This window comes from Hylobates moloch, unplaced genomic scaffold (assembly GCF_009828535.3).
Source record: "Hylobates moloch isolate HMO894 unplaced genomic scaffold, HMol_V3 SCAFFOLD_5, whole genome shotgun sequence".
In the NCBI taxonomy this organism is placed as follows: domain Eukaryota; kingdom Metazoa; phylum Chordata; class Mammalia; order Primates; family Hylobatidae; genus Hylobates; species Hylobates moloch.
Genome location: NW_026652280.1, coordinates 70,341,303 through 70,366,438, shown reverse-complemented (window position 1 = coordinate 70,366,438; position 25,136 = coordinate 70,341,303). Strand labels below are relative to the sequence as shown.

At 44.6% G+C, this 25,136-nt stretch overlaps 1 protein-coding gene across 3 annotated transcripts in view; it reads right to left on the bottom strand.

Moving 5' to 3' along the window:
* The window catches only part of PIEZO2 (piezo type mechanosensitive ion channel component 2), a 479,940-nt gene extending 475,697 nt beyond the window's left edge, over nucleotides 1-4,243 (bottom strand). For all 3 annotated transcript variants that reach the window (XM_032152839.2, XM_058438662.1, XM_032152840.2), the window contains exon 1: nucleotides 3,199-4,243. In XM_032152839.2, coding sequence (XP_032008730.1) covers nucleotides 3,199-3,262 — 64 coding nt within the window. In that variant the 5' untranslated portion in view covers nucleotides 3,263-4,243. The remainder of the gene's footprint in view (nucleotides 1-3,198) is intronic.
* Nucleotides 4,244-25,136: the final 20,893 nt, after the last annotated feature.

Below are 25,136 nucleotides of genomic sequence, written 5' to 3'. Positions count from 1 at the left end.
CTTATCACTTCTCTTAACATTTCTTATAGGGAAAAAGAAAAAAATCTGTAACCATCATATTAAACACAATAGCAGTTAATTTTTAACATCTATCATTAAGTAAAAAGACTAGGAATCTCTGTGCAGGAAAATTTCAACATCAGTGTTACAGAAATGAGTTTAAAGGAAAATATGTAAGCTTCTGCAAAGGCTTAGCCTTGAAGGCTGCCTTTTCCAGATATAAAAATAGATGGCTAAAATGTAAAATCGATTCTAATGGCAAGCAGACCTTTGCACTCACTATGCGCAGGAGAGAAACCTGAATATTTGACTTAGTAGCACCTTGGGAGTAGGTAGACCTGAAAACCCTCCAATAACCTTGGAAATCTCCACTTCTTGCAGAAAAGAATCAAATGCTCAAATAAGGCGGCATATCTGCTCAGCCCTCTTTCATCCCTGTAAGTTAAGTATCATGATTAGAAGATGTCAATAATTTTCCACAATGCAGGTTATCTTTTCTAAGCACCCAACACGTGAGGGGGTCACTGGGGTCAGGTCTCCCAGGGAACTCAGGCTCTCTTCCAGCCAGGGGCCAGTCCACCTCCTCTGCTTTCTCCTGGATGAGGCTTTTCCTAGGGCAGGGGAAAGCAACAGGTTCCAGGCTGAGCAAGGGGGACCACTCCTTCTAACCCCCCACACACTCATACTCACACTCACACATACTCATAAAACATGTGCACACTCACACTTATGCACTCAAACTCACATTCACACAAACTCATACACACTCATGCACACACTCGCACACCCAGGTTAGTCTCCCTGAACCCAGAGAGGTGTGGGAGTCCTGAAGAATGAGTTGGACAAAGAAGGCAGCCCCAGAATCTCCTGGGCAGACTCAGCTGTCCCCCAGGGAGGACGCAGTTTGCATGTTGGCCAAGGTTACTATCTTGTCGCCCCTGGAAGCCGAGCTCCTCCCAAAAAGTCCAGGATCAAAGTGGACTCAGGCAGCCGGAGCCCCCAGCCTGCCCTGGGGCACAAGCCAGCCAGCAGGAGGTGAACAATGTGCGGGCACCACAGAAGACGCTCGGTGGGGGTCCCAGTGGGGAGAGGCAGGGCTGAGTCCAGACCCCAGTCCCCCCACCTCCACTCTGGCTTCGAGTCACCTCCCCAAGCCCCTGTGCCCAGCAACCCAAGCTGGGAGTGCTGTGAGCCAGGCCAGCTCCCCTTGGGAGGGCAGAGTACTACAGCCCTACTGAAGGAGTTTTTAGCATAGGCCACCAACCTTTAGTAGGACTGACAGGGCCCCAACCCCAGCATCCACGGGGCTTGGAGGCAGGTGAGCTGAGTCCAGGGAGCCCAACCTGCAAGAGCCTATGCTCAGGGCAAGGTCGCAGGTAATCGCTGCTGGCGCTTCATTCCGCCACTGGTGCCAAGTCACAGAGTGGACCGAGCTGGCTGCAGGGAACCACCTGCCTAACTCTTCCAACAGTCACAGTGAGCTGCTGTCCCTTGGAGAGCGGGACGGGGGATGGGGAAGAGGGTGTCCATCCTCCAGGAACAGTGGGGAGGAGGACGGTGGACAGAGGGACTGGGAGGGAGAAGAGCGGCCTTTAACCTTAGTGCCACTCCCCAGGACCCCTCCCTGGTCTGCACTGAGGACCATAAATCACGCTTCATGCTAAAAGCCCCTTGCTAACTCGGTCACTAGCTTCCAATTCACAAATAGTAAATGTGCCAGGCACAGTGCCAAGCGCTTAGGATACAGAGATGATCCCTGAGCAGTGACACCCTCTGTGTGTAAGGCACCTGAAGAATCCCTTTCCCAAATCGCTTTTCAAGCTGGCGGGGAGAGAGGTGCATATCCGCTCTGTGGAAGCTTAGCTCTTCATCTATGCGAGTGAGACTAGACCCCTGCAAAATGGAAACTCAAACTGCAAAGTAGTGAAAGAGACCAGCATCCACCCGCGGGTCCCTCCTGCTGCCCGGGGACCCCGCCTGGCCACACCTTCCCTCCATTCGGAGCGCCTTTCTGGGTTTTCCGCTGAGGTTTGTTGAAAAGACACCTCCCAGATTCTTCACTCACTAAGTGTGTTACAAAAACTCTCCCGGCAACTATCCTGACCCTCACCAATCACGCTACAGTCCCCATTCGATTGCTTGCACAAATAAAACATTTAACACAGGTGTGATCAACTTCTGGCAAGATGCAGAGTCATCAACCTCGGTCAAGATGCAAAAAGGTGGCGTTTTCTGCGAAGGCCACGCCCTCTGTAAATACAGTTACTACTTGGTGAAAAGCGCTCTACTTCCTAGCTCTTGTTGGTGAGAGAGAGAGCAAGGAACCAGGGCCCGGCATTCTTACGAGAGGAATTCAATATCACAGTCACTGCCTGTTTGAGGAGAAGCTCAGAAACGATCCGACTCCCAGAACGCAGCACCCAGTTGCTTTGCACGCCAGGCCAGTCCTGGGGAAACGGTGCAATGCTTGTCTGGGCGTCGAGGAGGCTCCCTTGTGGTCCTCCCTGAGCCCTTGCCAGTCCCAAGGAGTTCCAACCCTGCTTTCTAACCCTTTAAAATCTGGAGAGGGCGGCCGCTGGGAGGCAGGACTAGGTGTTGGGGGTCTATAGCCTTAGCATCCAGTACTTTTGTAGTAGGGGCTTTTCTGGAGGTTTAAAAAATAAGAAACGTCAAGGCACTGTCTCCCTGTACCTGGTCCCTCTTTTTCTTTTTTTAATGACCGAAGTCCTTCACTTCTTCCTTCACGGTTGCTGGGATTTGGGGTCTGGGAGAGATGGCCTCTGGGCCGTCTGGACGCACAGCATGCTGTGCTTGCAGGGTCACTGGGGCGAGGGGCTCAGGTAGGAGCCTGACTGTACCTACGATGGGGATGCAACCGCCTTCCAGCCACAGCAATGGCCATCCTTAGTGCACAAGTCAGTACTCCACGAAAGAAAATCCACGTGTAACTGAATTCAACATAAACAGTTTCCAGCACATGCCCATCCCGAGCATCCGGTTAAGATATACCCCGATCGCGCGCCCCAGAGTGGGAAGTGAGAGAGCCAGGCTGTGCACCAGGGACAGCGCGCGTCTGACGCCGCTGGCCTCCCGAATCGAACCCCAGAGCACCAGAGCCCTTCACTTTGTTAAGAAGTCCCCCACCCAGGCGCCCCCCTCGTCCTCCTCAAGTGCCCTCGGAGAGCGGACCAGACTCACCTACTGCCAGGCAGATGGGCAGCAGCAGCCTGAAGATGAGCCCGCACACCACTTCCGAGGCCATCGCGTCGGTCCGGAGAGTCGGAGCAGAGGGGCGAGATTCGAGGGTCCCTAGGGGTGGTGGGACGCAAGGCCCATGCCCGTCTATGGCCTCTCGCCGCCAGCAGCTCGCAGCCACCCGAGCATCGCCTCGGCGCGGGCCGCCACGCTCTCCGCCCCGAGGGCGCGCTCCCGGGGCTCTTGGCCGCCCCTCGCCCACCGGGCTCTGCGTAGCCCCTCACCAGGCTCTTGGCGGCCACCTAGCCCGGCGCCCGACCCCCTGCGGCCGGCCCATGAAGTGTGAATCCTGGATCCGGCAGCGGCGGCGGCTTCTTCAGGGGTAGCTGATGCCGGGGCCTTGGAGAGGGACGCTTTGGGAGGGTCCTGGGAGGCGGCGCGGAGAGCAAAGGGGGCAAGAAGGGCGTGCTGTGCTCCCGCCTGGCTCCCGGGGCGTCGTTCGGGGGCGGCCGGGGAGTTTTCTACTTGGAAGCCCCTCTGAAGCCACCGCGTCTCCTTTGCCCGGCCTCGTCTCCGCTGCCCACGCAGGCTGCCGCGCTCTGGCCTCGGCCCCGGCTCTCGGAGCTGCCCCGCGGGCTCTGAGTCTCGCCCTCCAGCCCCCGGGCGGCCCGCGGCGGATCCGCGAGCGGCAGCGCAGCTCAGCCCCTGCGCCCCCCAGCTTCGGGCCGGAAAGACCGGGGTGGGAGCTGCCAGGCGCGCAGAACCATCCCCGCCACTACGGGGCTCGCCTTGTGGGTCTGGTCCGCGGGCGGCGCTGCAAGTCCCTCCCTCACTCGAAGGAACAGCGCGAGCGTGGGGAGAAATGGAGACCAGAGCGCATATCGGGTGAGTGGGTCTCCCACTCCCTCCTCCACCGCCTCAATTTAAAACTCAAGAGAAAAACCAGCGCCGTCCCATCGCCCAGCGCGACCACCGCCCGCCGCCGTGCAGCCTCGCCCTCGCGGCGCAGCCGGGGCTCCCCGGCGGCGCGCGCTTCTCCACCTTCAATGAAACTTTCGAAGCCCTCACTCGGGGACGGGCGTGTCCCCCGGCCAATGGGATGGCGGCTCCGGGGCCTGCGCGCGCGGAGCCCGCCCCTGAGCGGCTGGGGAAGTGAGAGCCTTGTACCGGCGCGGAGGGTAAGCCCCCACCCGCGGCTCTCGCGCCTGGGAAAGACCCGGCCTGGCCTGCCAGGTGGGCTGCGCGCGTTGGCTCGCCCTCCGCGGGCACTCCTGCTCCACTGGCTCCCGCAGCCCTGCGGCTCTGCGCGGTCCTGTCATTCCGGTGGTGCACCCTGGCATCCAGTCCACCCGGCCGGGCCCTGAGCTTGCCCAAACCCAGGGAACCGTTTAAGGTCCAAGGGAAACGCACAGGCCCGGCAGGAGAGGAGCCAGGGGCTTGAACAGTGCTGTGCGACCCCGACTTCTGCTGGGTCCACAGGTCCACACTGGCATTAAGAAGAATAGAGCCGAATTCATCTGCACCATTGACCCTGTCCATATTTCACATAGCAAGAACTTGCCATTCTGAATAGACTCTGGGAATCCCGGGTCTTCCCCAACAGATATGCACCCACTTTGTGCATTTGGGAGAACTCTTCGTTTTCACCTCAGTTTTGCTCCTTGCTTGTCGTGGCTGTGGGGAAAGAGAGCGTTGGCACTGAGAATATTCTCCCTTTCTCCTAGTGCACTCCTTTTTGCCTGTTCTAGGCAAGATCTAGAGAAAAATGGCTCTAGCTGGAGACTGCAGTGTGCCTGGGTCTTTTATTTAACTGTTATCGGAGAGTGGAGGAGACTTGCTAGAGCACAGTAGGGGTCTTTCCGGACATGGAGGAAGAGGCTGTTAGCACCTGTAGAGAGGACTATTCAGGACTGGCATTCCATCAGGAGGACACACTGGGAAGAACCTGGCTTCCCTTCCGCACCTACATTCCTGGCTTGCACTAGTTGGAGGGGATGAAGCAGTGAGCTGATGAAAAACATGCAAACCCCCCGTCTTCTTAGCCATTTGAAACGCTTTTGCGGACATCCCTTTATTGAGACAGAGTAAGCTTGTGGCTTGAGCTTAGGTGCCTTCACGGATTCTCTGAGAATTACAGAGAAACCATGAACCATTGCTTTTTGAATGAAGACTCAAGACATTTGGCATATGGTGAAGACACCCTGAAACTTAAACCACCCATGTGCTCTGCCATCCTCAAGAAGCTTGGATAGCACCTAAACCCGGGCATAGTCATGAGCTCAACAGCAGACCTGCAGGAGACGTTAGAACTTAAATTAGCAGCCAGTCACCAAGAAATGCTACCAAGAAATGGTTTGTGTAGCCTGTTTGTAGAAGCCTGATATAAATCTACCACTAATTTTGATGTTCGTAAGTCTGCCTTCACATCCATGCCCTCCCCACCTCACCCCATGTACGACTCATTCTTGGGAGCTAATAGGTGAAGGACTCCTGAGTTTTAAATAATACTGTGTCATCACATGAATTCTGTATTCTCTGAATACTTTCTCATGTTCTTGATAGGCTTCCCATACTAACAACTGTCTAGACTTTTTCACAATAATTATCTTTCAAAATAACATAAGCTGGGAGGCACAAGATTCCCAGCAGGTGGGTGGTCTTACCAAATAAACTTCGGGCTTTCTCTGCCACAGTGTGCACCAACTTGGCTGTTGGGGCTTTAGAGATTTTAACAACTATATCCCAGTTCTGAGACTTCCAACGTATGTACTCAAGGGGAAGTTTCAGCAGTCTAGACTACATCTGAAATAGGCTTCTCCATGCTGGCTACATGTTGCAGTCACCTGGGGAGCTTTTGAAAAACACTCAGTCTCCACACTCCCTGAAATCCTGATTTAATTGGTCTGCGATGGGGCCCCCACACCTGTATTTTTTTAAAAACTCTCAAATGATTCTTAAGTATGCAGTCAGGGGTGAAGACCGCTGTCCTCATTTTCATATCAGACTCAGAAAACAGTCCATTGGCTTTCAAAACCAGCATCTCCAAACCTCATCCACCTTTCTGAAGCTGTATTTTCTTTCACACTGGACTTGACTTGAGTATACATATCCACAGCAGTGGCATTGTTTTTACAAGGGCTGTTTAACCCTAAATTTTCCCTGCTCTCATAGAAGCAGTATCTGGTGTCTAGATAGGTTAGTTTTTAAGGACTCACCAGCCCATGAGGGTATTGATCACTGTTCGGGAGCTCTGCTTGCCTGTCAAACTTTATTCCAAAGTTTGCCAGAATCTTGTCTAAAATCTGAAAGAGTATGTGGGTTTAAAAATGCTTTGGGGAGAAATCAAACATGTAAAATACTCATGGACATATTATTTTGATTTTTCATGGGTACCTGATGTGTATAATCACCAGTTTACCCTGGTAATGAATTAAGCACCAGACACCCTATGCCTCTCTGCATCCATAATGACAAACAATGACTTCTTTTGATCATTATTGAGACTTTTAGTGCCTCAGTTTCTTCATCTGCAAGTTAAGGAAAGCAGTAAAACCTACCCAATATGGAGTCTACACAGATAGATACAGTTTATAGAGTTCTTAGAGAAATGCCTGGTGCATAGTAATCATTCAATGAATATTGGCTGCTATTATTCCTATTATTGTTGTTATTGTTGTTGAAAAACAAGAACTAATTCCACATTTATCAAACAATTATGCTAAAGCACAGTGACCTGCAGTGAGACAGACAGCAACATGTTTATGCTCCCAGCAATATGTTTAAGAACTGATCAACATTTTCATAAGTGTTCAAGGTTTTCTGTATAAACAGTGTGTCATTTTTTGCCTTGTGTGCATTTCATCTCACCTGTTTAGATTTATCTTTTTTTTTTTTTTTTTTTTTTGAGATGAAGTCACACTCTGTTGCCCAGACTGGAGTGCAATGGCACGATCTCAGATCACTGCAACCTCCGCCTCCCAGGTTCAAGCGATTCTCTTGCCTCAGCCTCCCAGGTAGCTGAGACTACAGGGGCACACCACCACACCTGGCTAATTTTTGTATTTTTAGTAGATACAGGGTTTTGCCATGCTGGCCAAGCTGGTCTCGAACTCCTGACCTCAGGTGATCCACCCACTTTAGTCTCCCAAAGTGCTGGGATTGCAGGCGTGAACCACCGCACCTGGCCCTAGCTTTTATCTTTTCTAAATTTGGTTTACTGTTGCACTGATTGATAAAATCATTCAGGAACTCGATCTTTGTCCCAAACACTAATTTTTTAGTATCATGCTTACTAGGAAAACACAGATAATGTGTTTAGCCCTGTGTCATGTTTAGCTCTATGTCTGTTATTCTCTGGGATACTTTGTTAGCTTCCTTTGAAAGATCTCAGAGATGGATATTGTCCCAAATGGGAACTTTACAAAACAGTGTCTCCCACAAGGAATATAAAGTTTGTCACCCTGGCATTTTCTTCCTTCAGTGAAATCTGCCAAAATCCATTGACGCCATCCAGCCTGTGGAGAATGTGGTACCTGTTACCAACTTAATTAAGGAGAATATCTTCTAGCATTGGTCACGTGTGTTTTTCTTACATATATGTTAATTTAAAATTTTAAATATATATATATTTCTAGTTCTCATTTATAATTATCATTGTGTCATAAGGCACAATATTTATTTGGAAGTTATTTTTGTTAGAAGCCACAGAGATTTTGGCTCTTATTCTTAAGAAAACTTGGAAGCTGAATGGCTTTCTTCTTTTTGCTAATATATGCTGAGGTTGTACATTTTTAAAAAGCTATCAATTTAATGTTTACAGCAGAAGTACTTTCGAAGTCTCCAAATTCCAAAGACCTAGACAACTTCTAATAATGTGTAGGAGACATGGTCTGGTTATACTTCTGCTAAAAAAGTTATCCCTCATCAGAGCAATGCACAGTGAAATTCACTGTCTCTGACATCTGGCCCTTTGGTGGAATCTTCCTGCTAAGCCTACGTAAAATGTATACCATAGCCTTAACTGCAGTTCGTAAATCGTAATATGGATGCCGAATCTGAAGCACACTGCTGATTTATATCTGTAGTTCAAAAACCTTGAAAACGCAGCTAACCGATGTGTGTATGGGCCTTATCTTTCCAACTAGATTGGAGGATGTGAGGACATGGATAAAATTTCATCTATAAAGCAGAATATAAAGCAAAATATTATTTCCTAGTGAATCATATTCTACTTACACACTTCCATTACACACACACACACAGGCATGTGCACACAATCACACACACACACACACACACTCACCCATAACCACATCAGAAATATCTCATATAAAAATAAAAGGACCATGTAAACTTGTATTTGGTTTTTGGAGGTAAACACATAAAGGAGGAGATTCCAATTTGTGGGGAGGGTGCTCTGCTGAAGTTGGTGACTTGCCTTGGGCACCACAGGAACCCAGGTGGCCAATGCTAAAACATGGAAACCACCATTCATTATTTACAGCCAACATCGTGAGCAGATTTTTATCTAGCAGTTTTCTATCTACTGTCTGTGTATTTGTTCCTGAAGCCTTTGAAGAGGCTGCTGGTTATAATATCATTTTTTCAGAAAGGCTTATCGTGCTATAAGAAGACTTATGGAAAGGAACTGGAATTTGGAGGATAATTTTGCAATGAAATTATAGTAAGTCAAAGCAAGTTACTAACCAAAAAAAATTACGGGTTTTTTTTTCTTTACTTGTAACCACCGAAATAAAAAAATTCAACTTGTCCATGTCCTAAGTAGATATTTATTAGTTAATGAATCATAATTTGGATTCTAGCTGTGTTTGTAACTGCATCTGGATTTCTGCAATGGTCATAGAAATGTTAATATTCTTAATAAGCTTAGGTGACTTTCATTCATTGGTTTTATTGAGATTTCAAATATGTGTATGGATATGAGTGTGTACAAGTTTTGAAATAAGCTATTTCTAGTTCTAACACTAGCCTGTAACTAATTGGATCTCATCCAATGACTACAGTTAACTAGTTTGAAGCTTTGTTCACTTATTCTCCTGCAGTGCCACCTTTTGGCTAGAAGTATATTGAAAAAATACAAGTACTTTTAGCAGAAAGCATGCAATTAGCCACAATCAACAAACAAACATTGATTATAGCCCATGTTGCAGGCTGATGGGCTCAGAAATACAGCAGTGGGCAGAACCAGCACAACCACTGCCTTCATAAGGTCACCATCCGGCAAAGAAAGACAGACATTAACTAAATATGTATAAATAATGAAGAAAATAATACATGCCTGCAAAGAACTCTGAAGAAGTATTGGGCCTTATGGGAGAGTATAAATGGTACCCAACCTCCTCTGGGGGAGGCACAGGAGGACAGATCCCTTGAGAAGGCGATGTATGTCACATCTTGAAGGGTGAGTGTGGATTCACCAGAATGTAAGCTCCAAGTGGGCAGGGACTTTGTCGTTCATGGCTGTATCCCCAGGACCTAAAAGAGCATGGGGCCCATAGTACAGACAGCGTAATATTTGTTGACCGAATAAAGGAGTTACCTAGGTGAGAAGAGAAGGAATAATGTTCCCAGGCAGAAAGAACAGATGACATCCCAGAGGCAGCAGAGAGTACTATGTGTTAAAGGATTTAAGAGCAGTTCACAGTAAATTTCCATATTCCATCAACTGGGCGTCCCACACAGCTTAAACCGTTTGCCAGGTCATATGGTTTCCAATTTATAGGCTTCTCTGTTTTCCTTTAAATTGGAACAGTAGTAAACACTTAAGGACAAGCAAAACAACCGACATAGGCAGTCATAGATCACAGGAATAAGGACTGTCACACAGGAAACCTGGAGTTCGCCATCCTTAGTGTCCTGTCTTCATGCTGCTATTCGCTTCCCAGATGGGAGACCCAAAGTGCACTGGCAGGAAGTCGAGAGACTTGGGACATTTCAGTTCTGGCAACCTCTTGCTGAAATGTTGCTAAATAAATTGCTTGACCTTTCTAGGTTTTGTGGGTTTTCCCGCTTTGGGGTTTTTGTGTGCTCAATCTGCTTTCTTTTAAATCTCTGTACAGGCAGAGCAAATGTGTAGATGCCCTCTGGGCCTGCAGCAATGCTGTAGCCAGTGAGATGCAATTCCTCAGGCCAAGAGCACATTCCTGTGATCCACTTACTCCTCTGTAAATGGAGGGCATTCGCGGGCATGAGCAAACGCTTAGCCACACTCCCGAAACAGGAAAGCAGACCTTGAGGGTGAACTTCCTGACTGTGAAAAGCTTTTCTCCAGAGGTCAGTGTGACACTTTCTCTGGCTTGCCCAATGACAAGATAAACATCATGGGTTCATCTGAAATTCTTTCAGGTCCTTCAGACAAGAGTTTTGCTTGTTCGTATTGGGATGTGAGGACATGGCCCCTGTATTACGGTTCTCTAGAGGGACAGAACAAATAGGATAGATGTATATCTAAAGCGGAGTTTGTTAAGGAGTATTGACTCACACAACCACAAGGTAAGGTCCCACAATAGGCTGTCTGCAAGCTGATGAGCAAGAAAACCAGTCCGAGTCCCAAAAGCTCAAAAGCAGGGAAGCCGACAGTGCAGTCATCAGTCTGTGGTTGAGGTCTAAGAGTCCCAAAGCTGAAGAATTTGGAGTCCAATGTTCTAGGGCAGGAAGCATCCAGCACGGGAGAAAGATATAGGCAGGGGGACCAAGCCAGTCTAGCATTTCCACGTTCCTCTACCTGCTTTTATTCTACCCGTGCTGGCAGCTGATTAAATGGTGCCCACCCAGATTGAGGGCGCGTCTGCCTCTCCCAGTCCACTGACTCAAATGTTCCTCTCCTTTGGGAACACTCTCACAGACACGCCCAGGAACAATACTTTGCATCCTTCAATCCAATCAAGTTGACCCTCATTATTAACCATCACAGTCCCCTTACTAAAATAAGAAGAAGACAACAGTGTCCTTCCCCTCAAGTGAGAAGCAAAACCTCTGGAATCAAAATCCCTCAGCGAGATGGGGGTCCCTGTGTCCGCTTGCCCGGATCGTTACCGTCATGGGGTTCCTTCCCTCTTTCTGATGAAGGAAAAAATTCATTTTCTTGTATTCTGTTAACACAACTGAGAAAAGCAAGCATTTTAAAAAACAAAACATGCTATAAAATTAAAGGTGAGTGAATCCCTGTTGTATAAAATGTCTTTTCCAAAATTCAAGTTTCTGATGTTATGCATCTCAAAACAGTGACAACTCTTTGAGATTCTGTCAGATAACTGCTCTCCCACCTCAGATGAGTCTAGGGCCAGCTATAAAATTTGTGAGCTGCAGTGCAAAATGAAAATGTGGGCTCCTTGTTCAAAAGGTAGAAAAAAAGTGCTGCTCAGAATCCTTAAATATAAAGGTTTTCCTTTTCTTCTACGGCCTCTGTCTCTCAACTTGCCATAGCACTTTATTTGGCCATTTAATGTTCTAAGTGAGTAAAAGTTAAAATTATTTAAATTATTAGCATAATTTAACCATAAATATTTATATTCTACAATGTCAGTTTTAAATGCAAATAAATATGAGAGCATTCAACTCATATGCAGAATTATCAAAATCACACAGTTTGTGTTGTTTAGCTTGTACAGGCATATGCACTTTGTTCTTAGCAAACAGTTGACAGACTGCATGGAATGAACTCAACTGTTTTTATTTCACTTCTTGATAGACTCACATTCTACCAACATTCTCTGCCTCTGGCTTACTGCGAGTAAGAGTGGGCTGACAGGGAAAGGAGCTAGGGGTGTCCTTTCTCCCCTTTCCTTGCATGTCATCAATTTCAGCATAACTGGCTGGCTAACACTTGCTGTTAGAAACAGGAGTAAGAAAGGGCATGAGGCGATCAGGCACATTCAGGACGATATGGCCAAGTACAGGTACCAAAATATCACATGTACCCCGAAAAGATGTACAACTATTGTATATCAACTTTTATTTATTTATTTATTTTGGCGTGATCTCGGCTCACTGCAAGCTCTGCCTCCCGGGTTCAGGCCATTCTCCTGCCTCAGCCTCCCGAGTAGCTGGGACTACAGGCTCCCGCCACCGCAGCTGGCTAATTTTTTGTATTTTTAGTAGAGACGGGTTTTCATCGTGTTAGCCAGGATGGTTTCGATCTCCTGACCTCGTGATCTGCCTGCCTCAGCCTCCCAAAGTGCTGGGATTACAGGCGTGAGCCACCTTGCCAGGCCTGAATGGTGGGTTTTAGCATTTTCACCCTTTTTTTTTTCCCCTTGGCTTGTGGCAACATTTTATTTATCGGGCAATCACCATTTTGTGTGTGATTAAGTTGCTATACCATTGAATTTTCTCGTAGTAATTAAATGATGACATTGATTCATAATTATGCATAAGCAAGCCAATTTCACATCTAGGATTGATGTAAAAATAAAATGAGACATTTGAACCTACTTTACCTGCTAACTATGAAATATTAAACAAACCAGTGTAATGTTATCATTGTTATTATAATTATTAATGTTTTTATTTTTAAATTATTCACTTTGAGGAGAATCCTCCAACCAATAACACATGTCGGGCATATTTTTCCCCATGAGCTTTAATTCCATTTGTTTTATGCTCTAGAAGGGCAAACATTATTAGATTCAACAATTTGGTAGAATCTTGGATGCAAGGAGAGTCGCCCCTGGGACATTTCTTTTCTTTTTCTTACATTTCTTTTTTTTTTTTTTTTTTTTTTTTGAGACAGAGTCTGGCTCTGTTGCCAGGCTGGAGGAGTGGAGTGGCGTGATCTCGGCTCACTGCAACCTCCACCTCCCAGGTTCAAGCAATTCTCCTGTCTGAGCTTCCCAAGTAGCTGGGATTACAGGTGCCCACCACCACGCCCAGCTGATTTTTGTGTTTTTAGTGGAGACGGGGTTTCACCATGTTGGCCAGGCTGGTCTCGAACTCATGTTGGCCAGGCTAGTCTCGGACTCCTGACCTCAGGCGATCTACCCACCTCGGCCTCCCAAAGTGCTGGGATTACAGGCGTGAGCCACCATGCTCAGCCACCTCTGGGACATTTCTTTTCTCTTTGGAGTGGATGATAGGCTGCATAAGATAGTTCCCAAGGCAAATTAACATTAGTGATTTCACAAAGAAGTTTCCATTCAGAATGGAAAAGTGGCATAAAGCTGTGAGCTAAAATCTCAGAAGGTGTGGGAGGGCGATTGCCTCTGTGGCTCCCTTGCCAAGAGACATGGAAACATTCTGAACTAGGCAGCTGTAAACCCTGAGCATTAATATGAATAACTCTTCTTTCTCAGAGTGGTTATTAAGATCTATGCCCTTTATGTTACATAGCTTTGTGTAACTGTCACCATGGCACTTAGAGACTTTGTGAGAAATGCACTCCACATTTTCTGGATCACGCACACCTATCAGAAAAAGCTTTTGTGCATATGATCCAACATATGAGTAATTATATACTTGTAAGTTATAAATTATATATATAACATTATATATTATCTCTATTTGGTAAGAGTTAATAGTTATATATATGTTTATAATATAGGATGTGATATATACACACATATGAGTATATATATAAAATAGTGAGATATATAAATATAACATATATATACACATATGTATATATATATCATTATTATTACCTAATAAATTAAGGCACGCCACACACAGGCAAGGATCATCATTAAATAAGACATATTTCAAATATTTCTTGATAGCATTGATGTTTCTAATTCTTGTTAGATATGATGAAATGATCATTGCTTTTATGGAAACCCTGCTATGGTGGCTTAACCAAACATGAATGAACTTTCCTCACATGCCGGGTGTGCAGAGATGGGCCATCCTAGGCTGGTGCAGCAGCACCAGAATATCTCCAGTGCCTTGAGCTGCTCTGGTCCCTTCGTCCTGTCATTGTGAGCCACTGACATCCTTCCTCATGATGGCTTTCATGTATGCAAGATAGCAGCTTCACCGCTAGTCCCAAGCCTACTTTCCAAGCTGGAAGAAGAGAACAGTGACAAGAGAGCAGAATATTCACTGAGTACTTAGAATGTTCCAGTTGCATTTTGAGGAGATTGTTAAGAGGTTAAGAGGTTGCCTCCAAACTACCTTTTGCCTCATTCCCAACTAATGTGGGACTGAGTTACATGAAGGTCTATGAATTGCTCTAGGTCTCACAGGGAGTGTGGGGAGAGTTAGTTCCAGCAGCTAGACCGGCAGACTCTGGACTGAGGTCCTTTCCACTGCCCTCAGTGCCTCAGGACAGCAGGCCGATGGGTGCCATGTGCAGCACCACCTGCGTTCTTCAGGGGGCCTGGACTGTGCTCCCACCTCTCACCACCCATGTCCTGGCTGGGGGTAACTTTAAGATCCACCACGACATACATTTACAGATCACTGTAATCACAGTGGTTCTTGAAAGTAGGGCTTTAAAGGGACTACAGAACGTGTTAAGAATGACTGACTGGGAGATGAGAATGCTCAGTACCTAATCCCTTACCACAAGATGAGTGCACCTGCCGCAATGTCATTCAACCTCATTAACCTCCTGCAGATTCTCAGTACATGAAATGAGTGAGATTGGGGAAGCTAGTTCTTATCCTCTATAGTAAAAAAATCTGAGTGTATGAGCAGGGGGGAGGCATTATATTCAAATCCCAGCCTGTGCATTCAGGAGCTGTCCTAGCTAAGGTGGGTTAACCTAAAACTTTGTATTTTTGTTCTCCTTAAAATGAAGAAGAAGTGTGAACAGAAAGAATGGTAAAGTTGTAACCATATACACAGCAAGGATATGGCCACCTGGGTAAAGGACTTTGGGAAAGGAAGAAGCCAAGTCCCTTAATCATTTTCCCAGAAGTGTGGAAGTTAAGCAAAATGCAGTGACTCTGATGATGATACGTTACATTTATCTGGCTCGTTTCTCTTAAGAGCGCAGAGTGGTTCTCAGACATTATCTCATGAATTTGCAAATCATTCCTGGGAGTTAAATAGGAAGGAAGCCAGGCAAAAGTTTCTAGCTTACCACTTTACTAAGAGCCAGAAGTTGAAATATTCTCTCCATCCAAGTCAGCACCTTCTGTGCAAACATAAACTACTATATTACTCAAGTCATATTCAGGGAACATCAATTTGCAGATTCTTGTTATCCTTAAAATAACACATACCTTTCAGAAAGTAAGTCATTGTAATAAAAGTCTTTCTTGATTTCTTGACAAATGAAAGTATTTACGGAGTTTCACTCCCAGAAGTGAAATGAGCAAACAGTGAAATTCAAACCTTTTCACGAATTTAGTGTAATAAATGTGGGATTTATCCCCCAGCACATGGCAATGATTGGAGTATGATTGAGCTTTGAGGACCAAGCTATAAAATCAGCATAAAGCTGGTGAAGTCAGAATGCAAAGTTACCTTAAGTATGGAAAATAAGACACAAGCCAACATAGTCTGACTATTGCAGTTTAAGATATTGACAGATCTAAAGAAAGAATATGCCAATTAAAAAGAAAAGTATGGGACGTGGGAAGGACTATTTGCCAGTGATGAAACAAACACTGCAATAGAAAAGGAGACTTGAGGCCTGGTGCGGTGGCTCATGCCTGTAATCCCAGAATTTTGGGAGGCCGAGGTGGGCAGATCACCTGAGGTCAGGAGTTCGAGACCAGCCTGACCAACATGGAGATACCCTATCTCTACTAAAAATACAAAATTAGCCGGGTGTGATGGCACGTGCCTGTAATCCCAGCTACTCGGGAGGCTGAGGCAAGAGAATCACTTGAACCTGGGAGGTGGAGGTTGCGGTGAGCCAAGATCGTGCCATTGCACTCCTGCCTGGACAACAAGAGTGAAACTCTGTCTTAAAAAAAAAGAAAAAAGAAAAGGAGACTTGATCGATATGTTGCCAATATTTGATCCCATTAGCAAAGCAGTTCCTAGAGAAAATGTTTCCCTTGACAGTCATCCATAGGCACAAAGATAAGGTGGTAAGCATGAGGTCCCCAGGCTTATAGAGTTTGGGAAATGGATCCCCAGCTGGGGGATCAGCTCAGACAGAAAGAAAAGCAATATCTGGAAGAACAGTGAACCCTGCCAGCCTTATTCAGTTTCCCTAAAAGCACGGCCTAAGTGGGGCTTCTTATATAAGCGATTGACTCATGGAAGAGCTCAGGAGGAGAGGGATGAGGGGGGCAGGTGGGCAGGGGAAGAAAGCTAAGTAGGGACGGGGAGTGTGATAGAGATTAGAGCCTCAGCCCGGTCACAGGGAGCACCTGGAAATGTAAAAGGTGTTACAGAGATGGCCACACTTTGAGAAAAGGGGCAGGCTTTTGTGCCCCTCTGTCAGTCAGTCATTGGCCAAGAGCTGCCTAAGGTATGAGGTGGGGTCATAACCTCCCTAGAGAGGACCCCCCTCATTTCAACCAAGCGCTATCGTCTGAGAAGGGCAGCTGTGACCACAAGCAGCCAGTGCTCATCACATGCCTGGGAAAGGCACAAAGGTGAGAACGAAGAACTTATACTAGGCTGGCTTTTTGTTCTGTTCAGTGACCAAGACAACTTAAAACATTGATGATTTCTCCAAGAACATACATTTCAGGGCAGTCTTTCTTTCTTTATCTAAACGCATTCCCTTCTCTTTTAATAAACCCATATACAGGCTACCCATAAACAAACCAATACACAAAACAAAATAATAAATTAACCAATAATCTGAAACAAGATGTTCAATAAAAGCTATGAAAGTTCCTCTATTCTCCAAGTAGAATGGCTGAGCTACTCCTCTTCCTTCTGTCCACTCGCCTAAATGATTTTTCTTAGCTTATCCAACAATTCTCATGAGCATTTACTATATTTCAGGCACAGTTCTCAGCTCTGGACATGCTGGTAAATAATGGGCCATGGTGCCCTGGCTCCATTCATGTCTGGTCTAGTGTAGGACCTTTAAGAACTCAGCCACAGATGGCATAGTGTTCCAGGCCCCACAACAGAAAGTGCTGGGCCACAAAGCCAGTGTTTTCTCTTCTGCAGATGACTGCACCTCTTGAGAATCCTTGCACTGGGTCTCCTTCGCCCAGTGTAGGCAAGGTCTTCCATTAGGTCTGCTTGCAGCACTTGAAAGATTTAGACAGATATATGGGCTGGGCCATTCTGGTTGAATGTGTTGCAGCCAATCCTGTTTCACAGCCAATCACAATCTCAGGGTGGCCCAAATGTGGTTTGACAACCCTTCCTTGCAGAGTAGTCATGGATGCAGGCCAAAGACAACAAGCATTTATTTCTAATATACTTTCTGTATTAAAAAGGATTAGAAGTGGGCATTGATATTGGCTGAATGCCTTGGACATGTAGCGGGGCAAATGGTTTTGATTTCACTCCACGTGAAAACACCAAGTTCTTCTTTACTTTTGTTTTTTCTTTGTTTTTCTTAAGGCTTCACACATCTGGTTTCTCTTCCCAGAGAGCTCGTTCTTCCTGTCTTCTTCTCATTCTTCGATCTCACCTGGCTTTTTGACCCAGCACTGTCTCTAGTGGGGTCTAGAATGGAACACCAGGTGGGGCTGAGAGAATCCTTCCCCAACCGCCGAACTTGTAGCTTCCTTTCCCTCCCCCTCCTCCTCTCATTGTTCTATTTTTCAGTGTCCTTTTCTTGTTCCTCATTAACACTTACTACTACTTTAAATTTTCTGTGTGTGTATGTTTATTCATTTCTGTCACCGCAGAGTGAAAGCCCCATGCGTTTTGTTCATTATTCATATGCAATTTTCAGCAGAGTGCCTGACACAGAAAACATACTTGCTAAATACGTAGGAAGCAGTACTGGGTGCAGTAAGAGTGTGGGGCCTGGAGTTAATCAGCCTGGGTTTGAATCCTGGCTTACTACGTATTAGCTAAGCCTCATCCCTGTAAGCCTCAGTTTCCTCATAAATAAAGTGGAAATGTTGATAGTACCTGTATTTTTGTGTTATCCTGATATTTAAGTGCATTTCTTCATGTTAAATGCTTAGATAAATACCTAGCAAGTACTTAATAAATGTAAGCTAGTTTTGTTTGTAGCTTGGATTTAGAGGTAAAATATGTAGAGCTCTGTGAAATGGTGTGATAGGAATAGCTACAGTAACAGGAAGCCACTGAATCAGAATGACAACTGTTGACACTCACTGTTATTCTGAAGCTCTCCGAGTTTGTTTTGTTTGCACGTCCATGATCCATTACCATCCCGCAAAGAAGTGAAAATGGGAACTCTTAGGGGTTCCCGGGTGCGCCCCCTGCTGGCCGCGCTGCAGGGTGCAGAGAGGCAGACGCAGGCACGCCGCGGGCCGAGCGGAGCAGGGGCTTGTGCACCGCTCCCAACAAACGGCCTGGGCGTCACTAACGCAGGTTTGAGGCGTCACTAACCCCTGGGAGGCTGAGCACTCTTTGGAGGGGGACACCCACTGCTGTTCACCCTAAACGCCTACCTCAAGACAAGACACTGATAAGCACAGACACAAAGGAAACAAGTCTTTGCAAATGGGAAAAGGAAAGACTAAAGGAAATGAATTTATTTTAATAATCCACAAAGAAGAAATGACATCGGAGACACACACACACAAATATTCCAGCCCACAAGACATTGACCATTTAGGAAATCAAAATAGGCTCAAATTAGTCAGATGTCTGCCAAAGGAGAAAACAGAAAATGTGAGAATTTGCCCACACTAAAATTGTTAAAATCATTTGCTCAGATGGACCATTTTATCTTCATGAAAGACTTTTCCATGCTTATGTGTGAGCAGACTTTAAATTCTTGATTTGAGAAGGAGTATTTGTAAATTTAAAAAAATACTAGTGGAATTTAAACAAAGTTCCTTGGATGAGACATAATCTTGATTGCTCTGATGAACGCCTGCATCTGAGCATGCCAGGTCACCAGAGTAATCCTGCAAAGACCTTTTGTGCAGAGCAGATGAAATGCAAGTGTTCACTGAGGAGACTCTTCAAGGCCATGTGCACAGGGAGCCCTTACAAAGACTCAACATGAACGGCCGTGGGCTGGGGGCGGGTGGAGGTAAGTGTAGAGATGTTGCTGTCACAGCTGTACTTTTTTTTTTTTTTTTTTTTTGAGAGCAGGTCTCGCTGAGTCGCCCAGGCTGCAGTAATCTCGGCTGACTGCAACCTCTGCCTCCCAGGCTTAAGCAATTCTCTTGCCTCAGCCTCCTGAGTAGCTGGGATCACAGGCACGCGCCATCACTGCCTGGACAATTTTTGTATTTTTAGTAGAGACGGGGTTTCACCATGTTGGCCAGGCTGGTCTCAAACTCCTGACCTCAAGTGATGCACTTGCTTTGGCCTACCGAAGTGCTGGGATTACAGGCATGAACCACTGCACCCGGCCTTTTTTTTTTTTTTTTTTTTTTTTTTTTCCATTCCATCATTTTCCCAGGAGGGAGACACTGACCCTAGCAGGTTAGCCAGCTTAGCTCAGGGACAAACTAGATGGGCTGTGGGCAGCTTGGAGCAGGGTGCTCCCAGCACACAGGTTAATAAGAGACCCTTGGGGACAACTGCAAGGTTGACTTTATCTCTGTCCCATCTCTCTAAATTCTGACCTCCTTGCCCGTTCCCCTCACATCCCCTCTGCCTCCTCTCCGCATCCCACATACTTGCTTATTGAACAGAATGACCGGTTCCACAGTCACTTGTATATTCCTTCCAAAATTTTTCCCCTTTATTAAATAAGAAAAAAAAAGCCATATCTCTAGATCAGAATCAGGAAGCTGCACCCCACGGGCCAAATCTAGTCTGCTGTTTTTATCAATAAAGTTTTACTGGGACACTGCCATGCTCATTTGTTGACACGTTGTCTGTGGTTGCCTTTTTGCTAGGATGGTAGAGTTGAGTTGCTATTTCAACAGAGACTGTATGGCCCACAAAGCCTAACACATTTATCTTGCCCTTTACAGATAATGTTTGTCAACCCTGCTGCTGATCTCTCTGGTCTCCCCTGTGTTCAATGGCTGATGTCTATCCTGGCATAGTTCTCTCTCTCACTAGATACTAGATAGTATACCTAGCTCTCTCACCAGATCAAAACAGTTGGAAGAAAGGTGGTGTTTCCTTTTTCTTTTCATTTCTGCCATACTAGTGACATTGCTTAATAAATATCTCATAGAATCAGATTAAACCAATCAAGTCTGCAAAGAGTTCCAATCTATTGTGTCCCAACTCTTTACCAAGCACCGTAATAGGGATTGAGAGTAATAAATATCTCATAGAATCAGATTAAACCAATCAAGTCTGCAAAGAGTTCGATCTATTTTGTCCCAACTCTTCACCAAGCACTGTAATAGGGACTGAGAGTACCAAGATCAATAGGCTCTCAGTCTCTGCCCTGGATAGACTCAGAGATTAACAACTAGCTTAGATGAGCTCCTTGAAAAGAAGATAGGCCGGTCAAACTGAGAGAACAATGTGTGCAGGGAAACAGAGGCAGGAAGGAAGGTGGTAATATTAGGGAATTTCAGGTTGATTAAAATGACTGGATTACCAGCGGAGGGAAGAGGCAGGTGGGGAGTCAAGAGCCAGCGAGAGAAGTGTGGATGTTGTGAATAGCACTATCTCTCCTTGATCTTTACTAGTCCTCGCTCAACTAAAGACACAAAGAACTAAACCGTACTTTAATTGGTGGGGTAGAAAAAGAAGAGGAGGAAGAAAGAAGAAATGTTTGAGCAAAGAAATCCCAAATGTCTTTGGACCTTCCTATGCTGGACCTACAGAAATATGCCGACTCTGAATTTCTATTTACTATGAGGAAATATGAGGATCTCTATTGCAGTTCCCAAATGCTGGAGGAGATCAGTGACATCCTAGGCAGCTGGACTTATACCCTAAGGGGCAGTGACTTTCATTCCCACGATGATCACAGTGACGATGATAGTAACCACTACCATTTATTTAGCACTATGTGCAGATCCCATGCTGAGCACTCTACACAACTTTGAATTTACTTAATCATTATAAATAATATGGCATAAGCATTATTATCCTCATTTTCTAGTCAATGAGAGAAGCAAGCAGAGTGCAGGTACAAAAAAGTCCTTGAGTCACACATACATTAAGGAGGAGAGCTGATGTTGGAACTGAGATCCGCATAATTTAAAATTCCAGGCCATCCACACTATACAACCCAGATCCTCCTAAGCTAAGCAGTTACTACCTGTTTCTTATGTCAAACCTGTAATAACCTCTCAGGCTGTTCACTTGGCTCTTCTCTTTGGGGCATTCTAGGGTTCAACTGGTTAAACCCCTCGTAGTTGTGCAGGATCATGAAACTTGTTCTGGCCAATGAGTTGTGAGTAGAAGTTTAGCAAGAGTGATGTGTGCCACTTCTTGGCAGGGCATTGAATTGCTAGTGTGAGCACATAGGTAGCTCTCCTTCCTTCTTGCATGGTAATTAGTCATGTTCTTGATGGTGGCTACTTCATCAGCCTGTTCACCTAAGAGACTAGGAAGTGCAGCGACTCCTGTCCATCCATAATGGACTCATCATATGTATAAAAAAAAGACATGAATGTTTGTTGTTTCAATAAAGCCACAAAGCCTTGAGGTTGTTTGTTACCATAACATAACTTAGTTTATCTTGATATCAATAAAAATTAGAACCTAGAAGTGGGATACTTCTGTAACAAAAACCCTCATCAACATGAAGCAGTGTCTTAGGTGCTTGCCCGTAGGCAATTAGAAAATTGTTATCAAAGACTAGAATGAAGTCTAGCCATGTTGTGCATTGGTGAACCAGTCAGTAAAACAATAATGAACCTGGCCAGGTGCAGTGGCTCATGCCTGTAATCCCAACACTTTGGGAAGCTGAGGTGGGCGGATCACGAGGTCAAGAGATCGAGACCATCCTGGCTAACATGGAGAAACCCCGTCTCTACCGAAAAAACAAATACAAAAAATTAGCCAGGCGTGGTGGCGGGCTCCTATAGTCCCAGCTACTCGAGAGGCTGAGGCAGGAGAATGGCATGAACCCGGGAGGTGGAGCTTGCAGTGAGCTGAGATCACGCCACTGCACTCCAGCCTGGGGGACAGAGCGAGACTCCATCTCAAAAAAACAAAAACAAACAAACAAAAATTATGAACCTGATCAGCTTTTAGCTTCAGACACCTAGAAATATTTCTAAGCAATATTAACAATGACAACAGATTAAAGAAACTGCTAGGCTTCTCCTTTCAGCCACAGTGGAATCAGTGGGACCAGAATTCCCCTCCTGTTATACACAACCAAACAACTGAACAGAAGGCATTAAATAGCTGCGTAGGACTGAAATAAGGAAACCAGTTAAGTCAGTCCTATGATTACCCTGGATTTTTCCTGGTGACACTTTCCAGACATCTATAGAGGGAGGAGCATGCTAAGGAGAAAAAGCAGTCCAGGGAGGATGAGGTGACTAGATCTTGTGGAAACAGAAAACTGGAAAGGAGGGGGCCAAGCATAGGAAAACTCCAGAAATCTGCATGGATTTAAGTCTCTTGCTGAATACTAGCTACACAGGCAGAAGATGAAACTTTGTGAGGTTGGACGAAATACTGCTATGAAGCTGTGAACTAAAGAATTCCTAGAGCTGATGCAAGACTGGGAGACCTTTAAGTTCTGGTCAAACCACAGTGGAGAGTCCTTGAACACTCAGGGCATTCAGTAGAGAATCCAGAATGGTCATGACTTTACAATAAGGCTCTCCTATACCATAGTAAAAGCTACTCTAAAGCTGTACAAAGCTCAAGCACAAGCCTCCAAGAAACCAGGTTTATCCTTATGTGACTTAACTATCTGAAAGAACAAAGTTTAACGTTTTTGGAAGGAAAATAAAAACGCAAAACAAAATCCAGCACTCCACAAAATAAGATTCACGATATCCAGTATGCAATAAAAATTACTAAATACACAATGAAGCAACCACAAATGACGCAGTACTGGGAGAAACCAATAGAAATAGACCCAGATATGAAAGAGATGATGTTAGAGTACACATGGACTTTATTTTTCTGACACATTGTGATTATATGTATTCATGGGGTACAATTTGATATTTTCATACATATATGTTGTATGATGACCAAGTCTGTGTATTTAGCATATCTATCACCTTATGCAATTATCATTTCTTTGTGGTGAGAATGTTCGAAAGCCTCTCTTCTAGCAATTTTGTAATATATTACATAATACCTTATTCTTAACCATTGTCACCCTAAGTGCAATAAAACACCGGAACTTATTCTTCCTAATTGTAACTTTGTACCCGTTGACCAAACTCTTCTCATTCTCCTCTCCCCTTTCCCCTTCCCAGGGTCTTGTAATCACTGTTATATTTTCTGTTTTTATGATACCTAGACATGGACTTTAAAACAACTACTTAAGCATACTGTCTTTCAATCAGGAGATTCAATCAAGTGATTGAATAAAAAACCTCCGGACAAAGAAAAGTCCAGGTCCAGATGGCTTCACTGGTGAATTCTACCAGACAAAGAAGAATTAACATCAATGATTTCCCAACTCTTCCAGAAAACTGAAGAGAAGGGGACAACTTATTCTGTAATGCCAATATTCCCCTGACACAAAAGCCAGCAAACACATCACAAGAAAACTAAAATCCTTTGACATAGTTCTAGCAAACTGAATCCAACAGCATACTAAAAGGATTACACAACATCTCCCAGTGGGATTTAGCCCACAAATGCAAGGTTAGTTCAACATACAACAATCAATCTATATAATACATCATATCGATTAAATAAAGGGCAAAAACCACTCTATTATATTAATAGATCCAGAGAAAGTATTTGACAAAATCTAATAAAGTTTTATGATAAAAATATGGAAAAAAACAGGAATTGAAAAACATTTCCTCAGCATGATAAAGTACTCTGTGAAAATTTCACACCTAACATCATACTTAGTGATAAAAGACTGAACACATCCTCAGTACCCAGAGTCAGAAATAAGACAAGGGTGTTGAGTCTCACCACTTCTATTAATATTCAGTTGGAGATTCTAACCAAGGCAGTTAGAAAAGAAAAAGACATAGAAGACACTCAGACTGGGAAAGAAGGAGTAAAACTATATTATAGATGACATGATCTTACATACAGAAAATCCTAAGTAATCCACTAGAAAACTCTCAGAAGTGATAAATGACTACATCAAGGTGTCATAATTCACTATTAATATATACAAAAATCAATTATATTTTTATGTATTAGCCGTGAAGAACATTACAATGAAAGTTTTAAAAATACCACTTCTAACAGATGCCAATTCTGAAAGAATAAAATACTTGGAAAAAAATTAACAAAGTATAAAACTTATACTCTGAAAACTGCATGACATCGTTGAGAGAAATTAAAGAAAACCAAAATAAATGGAAAGCCATTCAGTGTTCATGGATTAGAAGATTTACTATTGTTAAATAACAGTGCTCCCCACATTTATCTATGGATTCAACAGATCCCTATCACTGACCTAGCTACCTTTGTTGCAGAAATTGAAGAGTTGAACCTAATTCAAATGGAAATGCAAGATACCTACAATAGTCAAAACAATTTTGAAAAAGAAGAACAAAATTGGAAGACTCACACTTCCCAATATAAAAACATAATAGTAATCTACAGTAATCGATAGAGTATAGTACTGGCGTTAGGACGGCATATAGATCAATAGAATAAAGTTGAAAGTCCAGAAATAATCTTTACATTTATGGTCAATTGACTTTGATTACTGGCAAGGATATTAAGGTCATTCAACAGGGGAAAAATAGTATTTTCAAGAGATGGTTCTGAGGCCACTGCATGTTCACATGCAAAAGAATGAAGTTGGACCCTTGCCTTACACCATATACAAAAATTAACTCAAAAAAGACTTCAATCTGACATGTAAGAGGTAAAAACTCTAA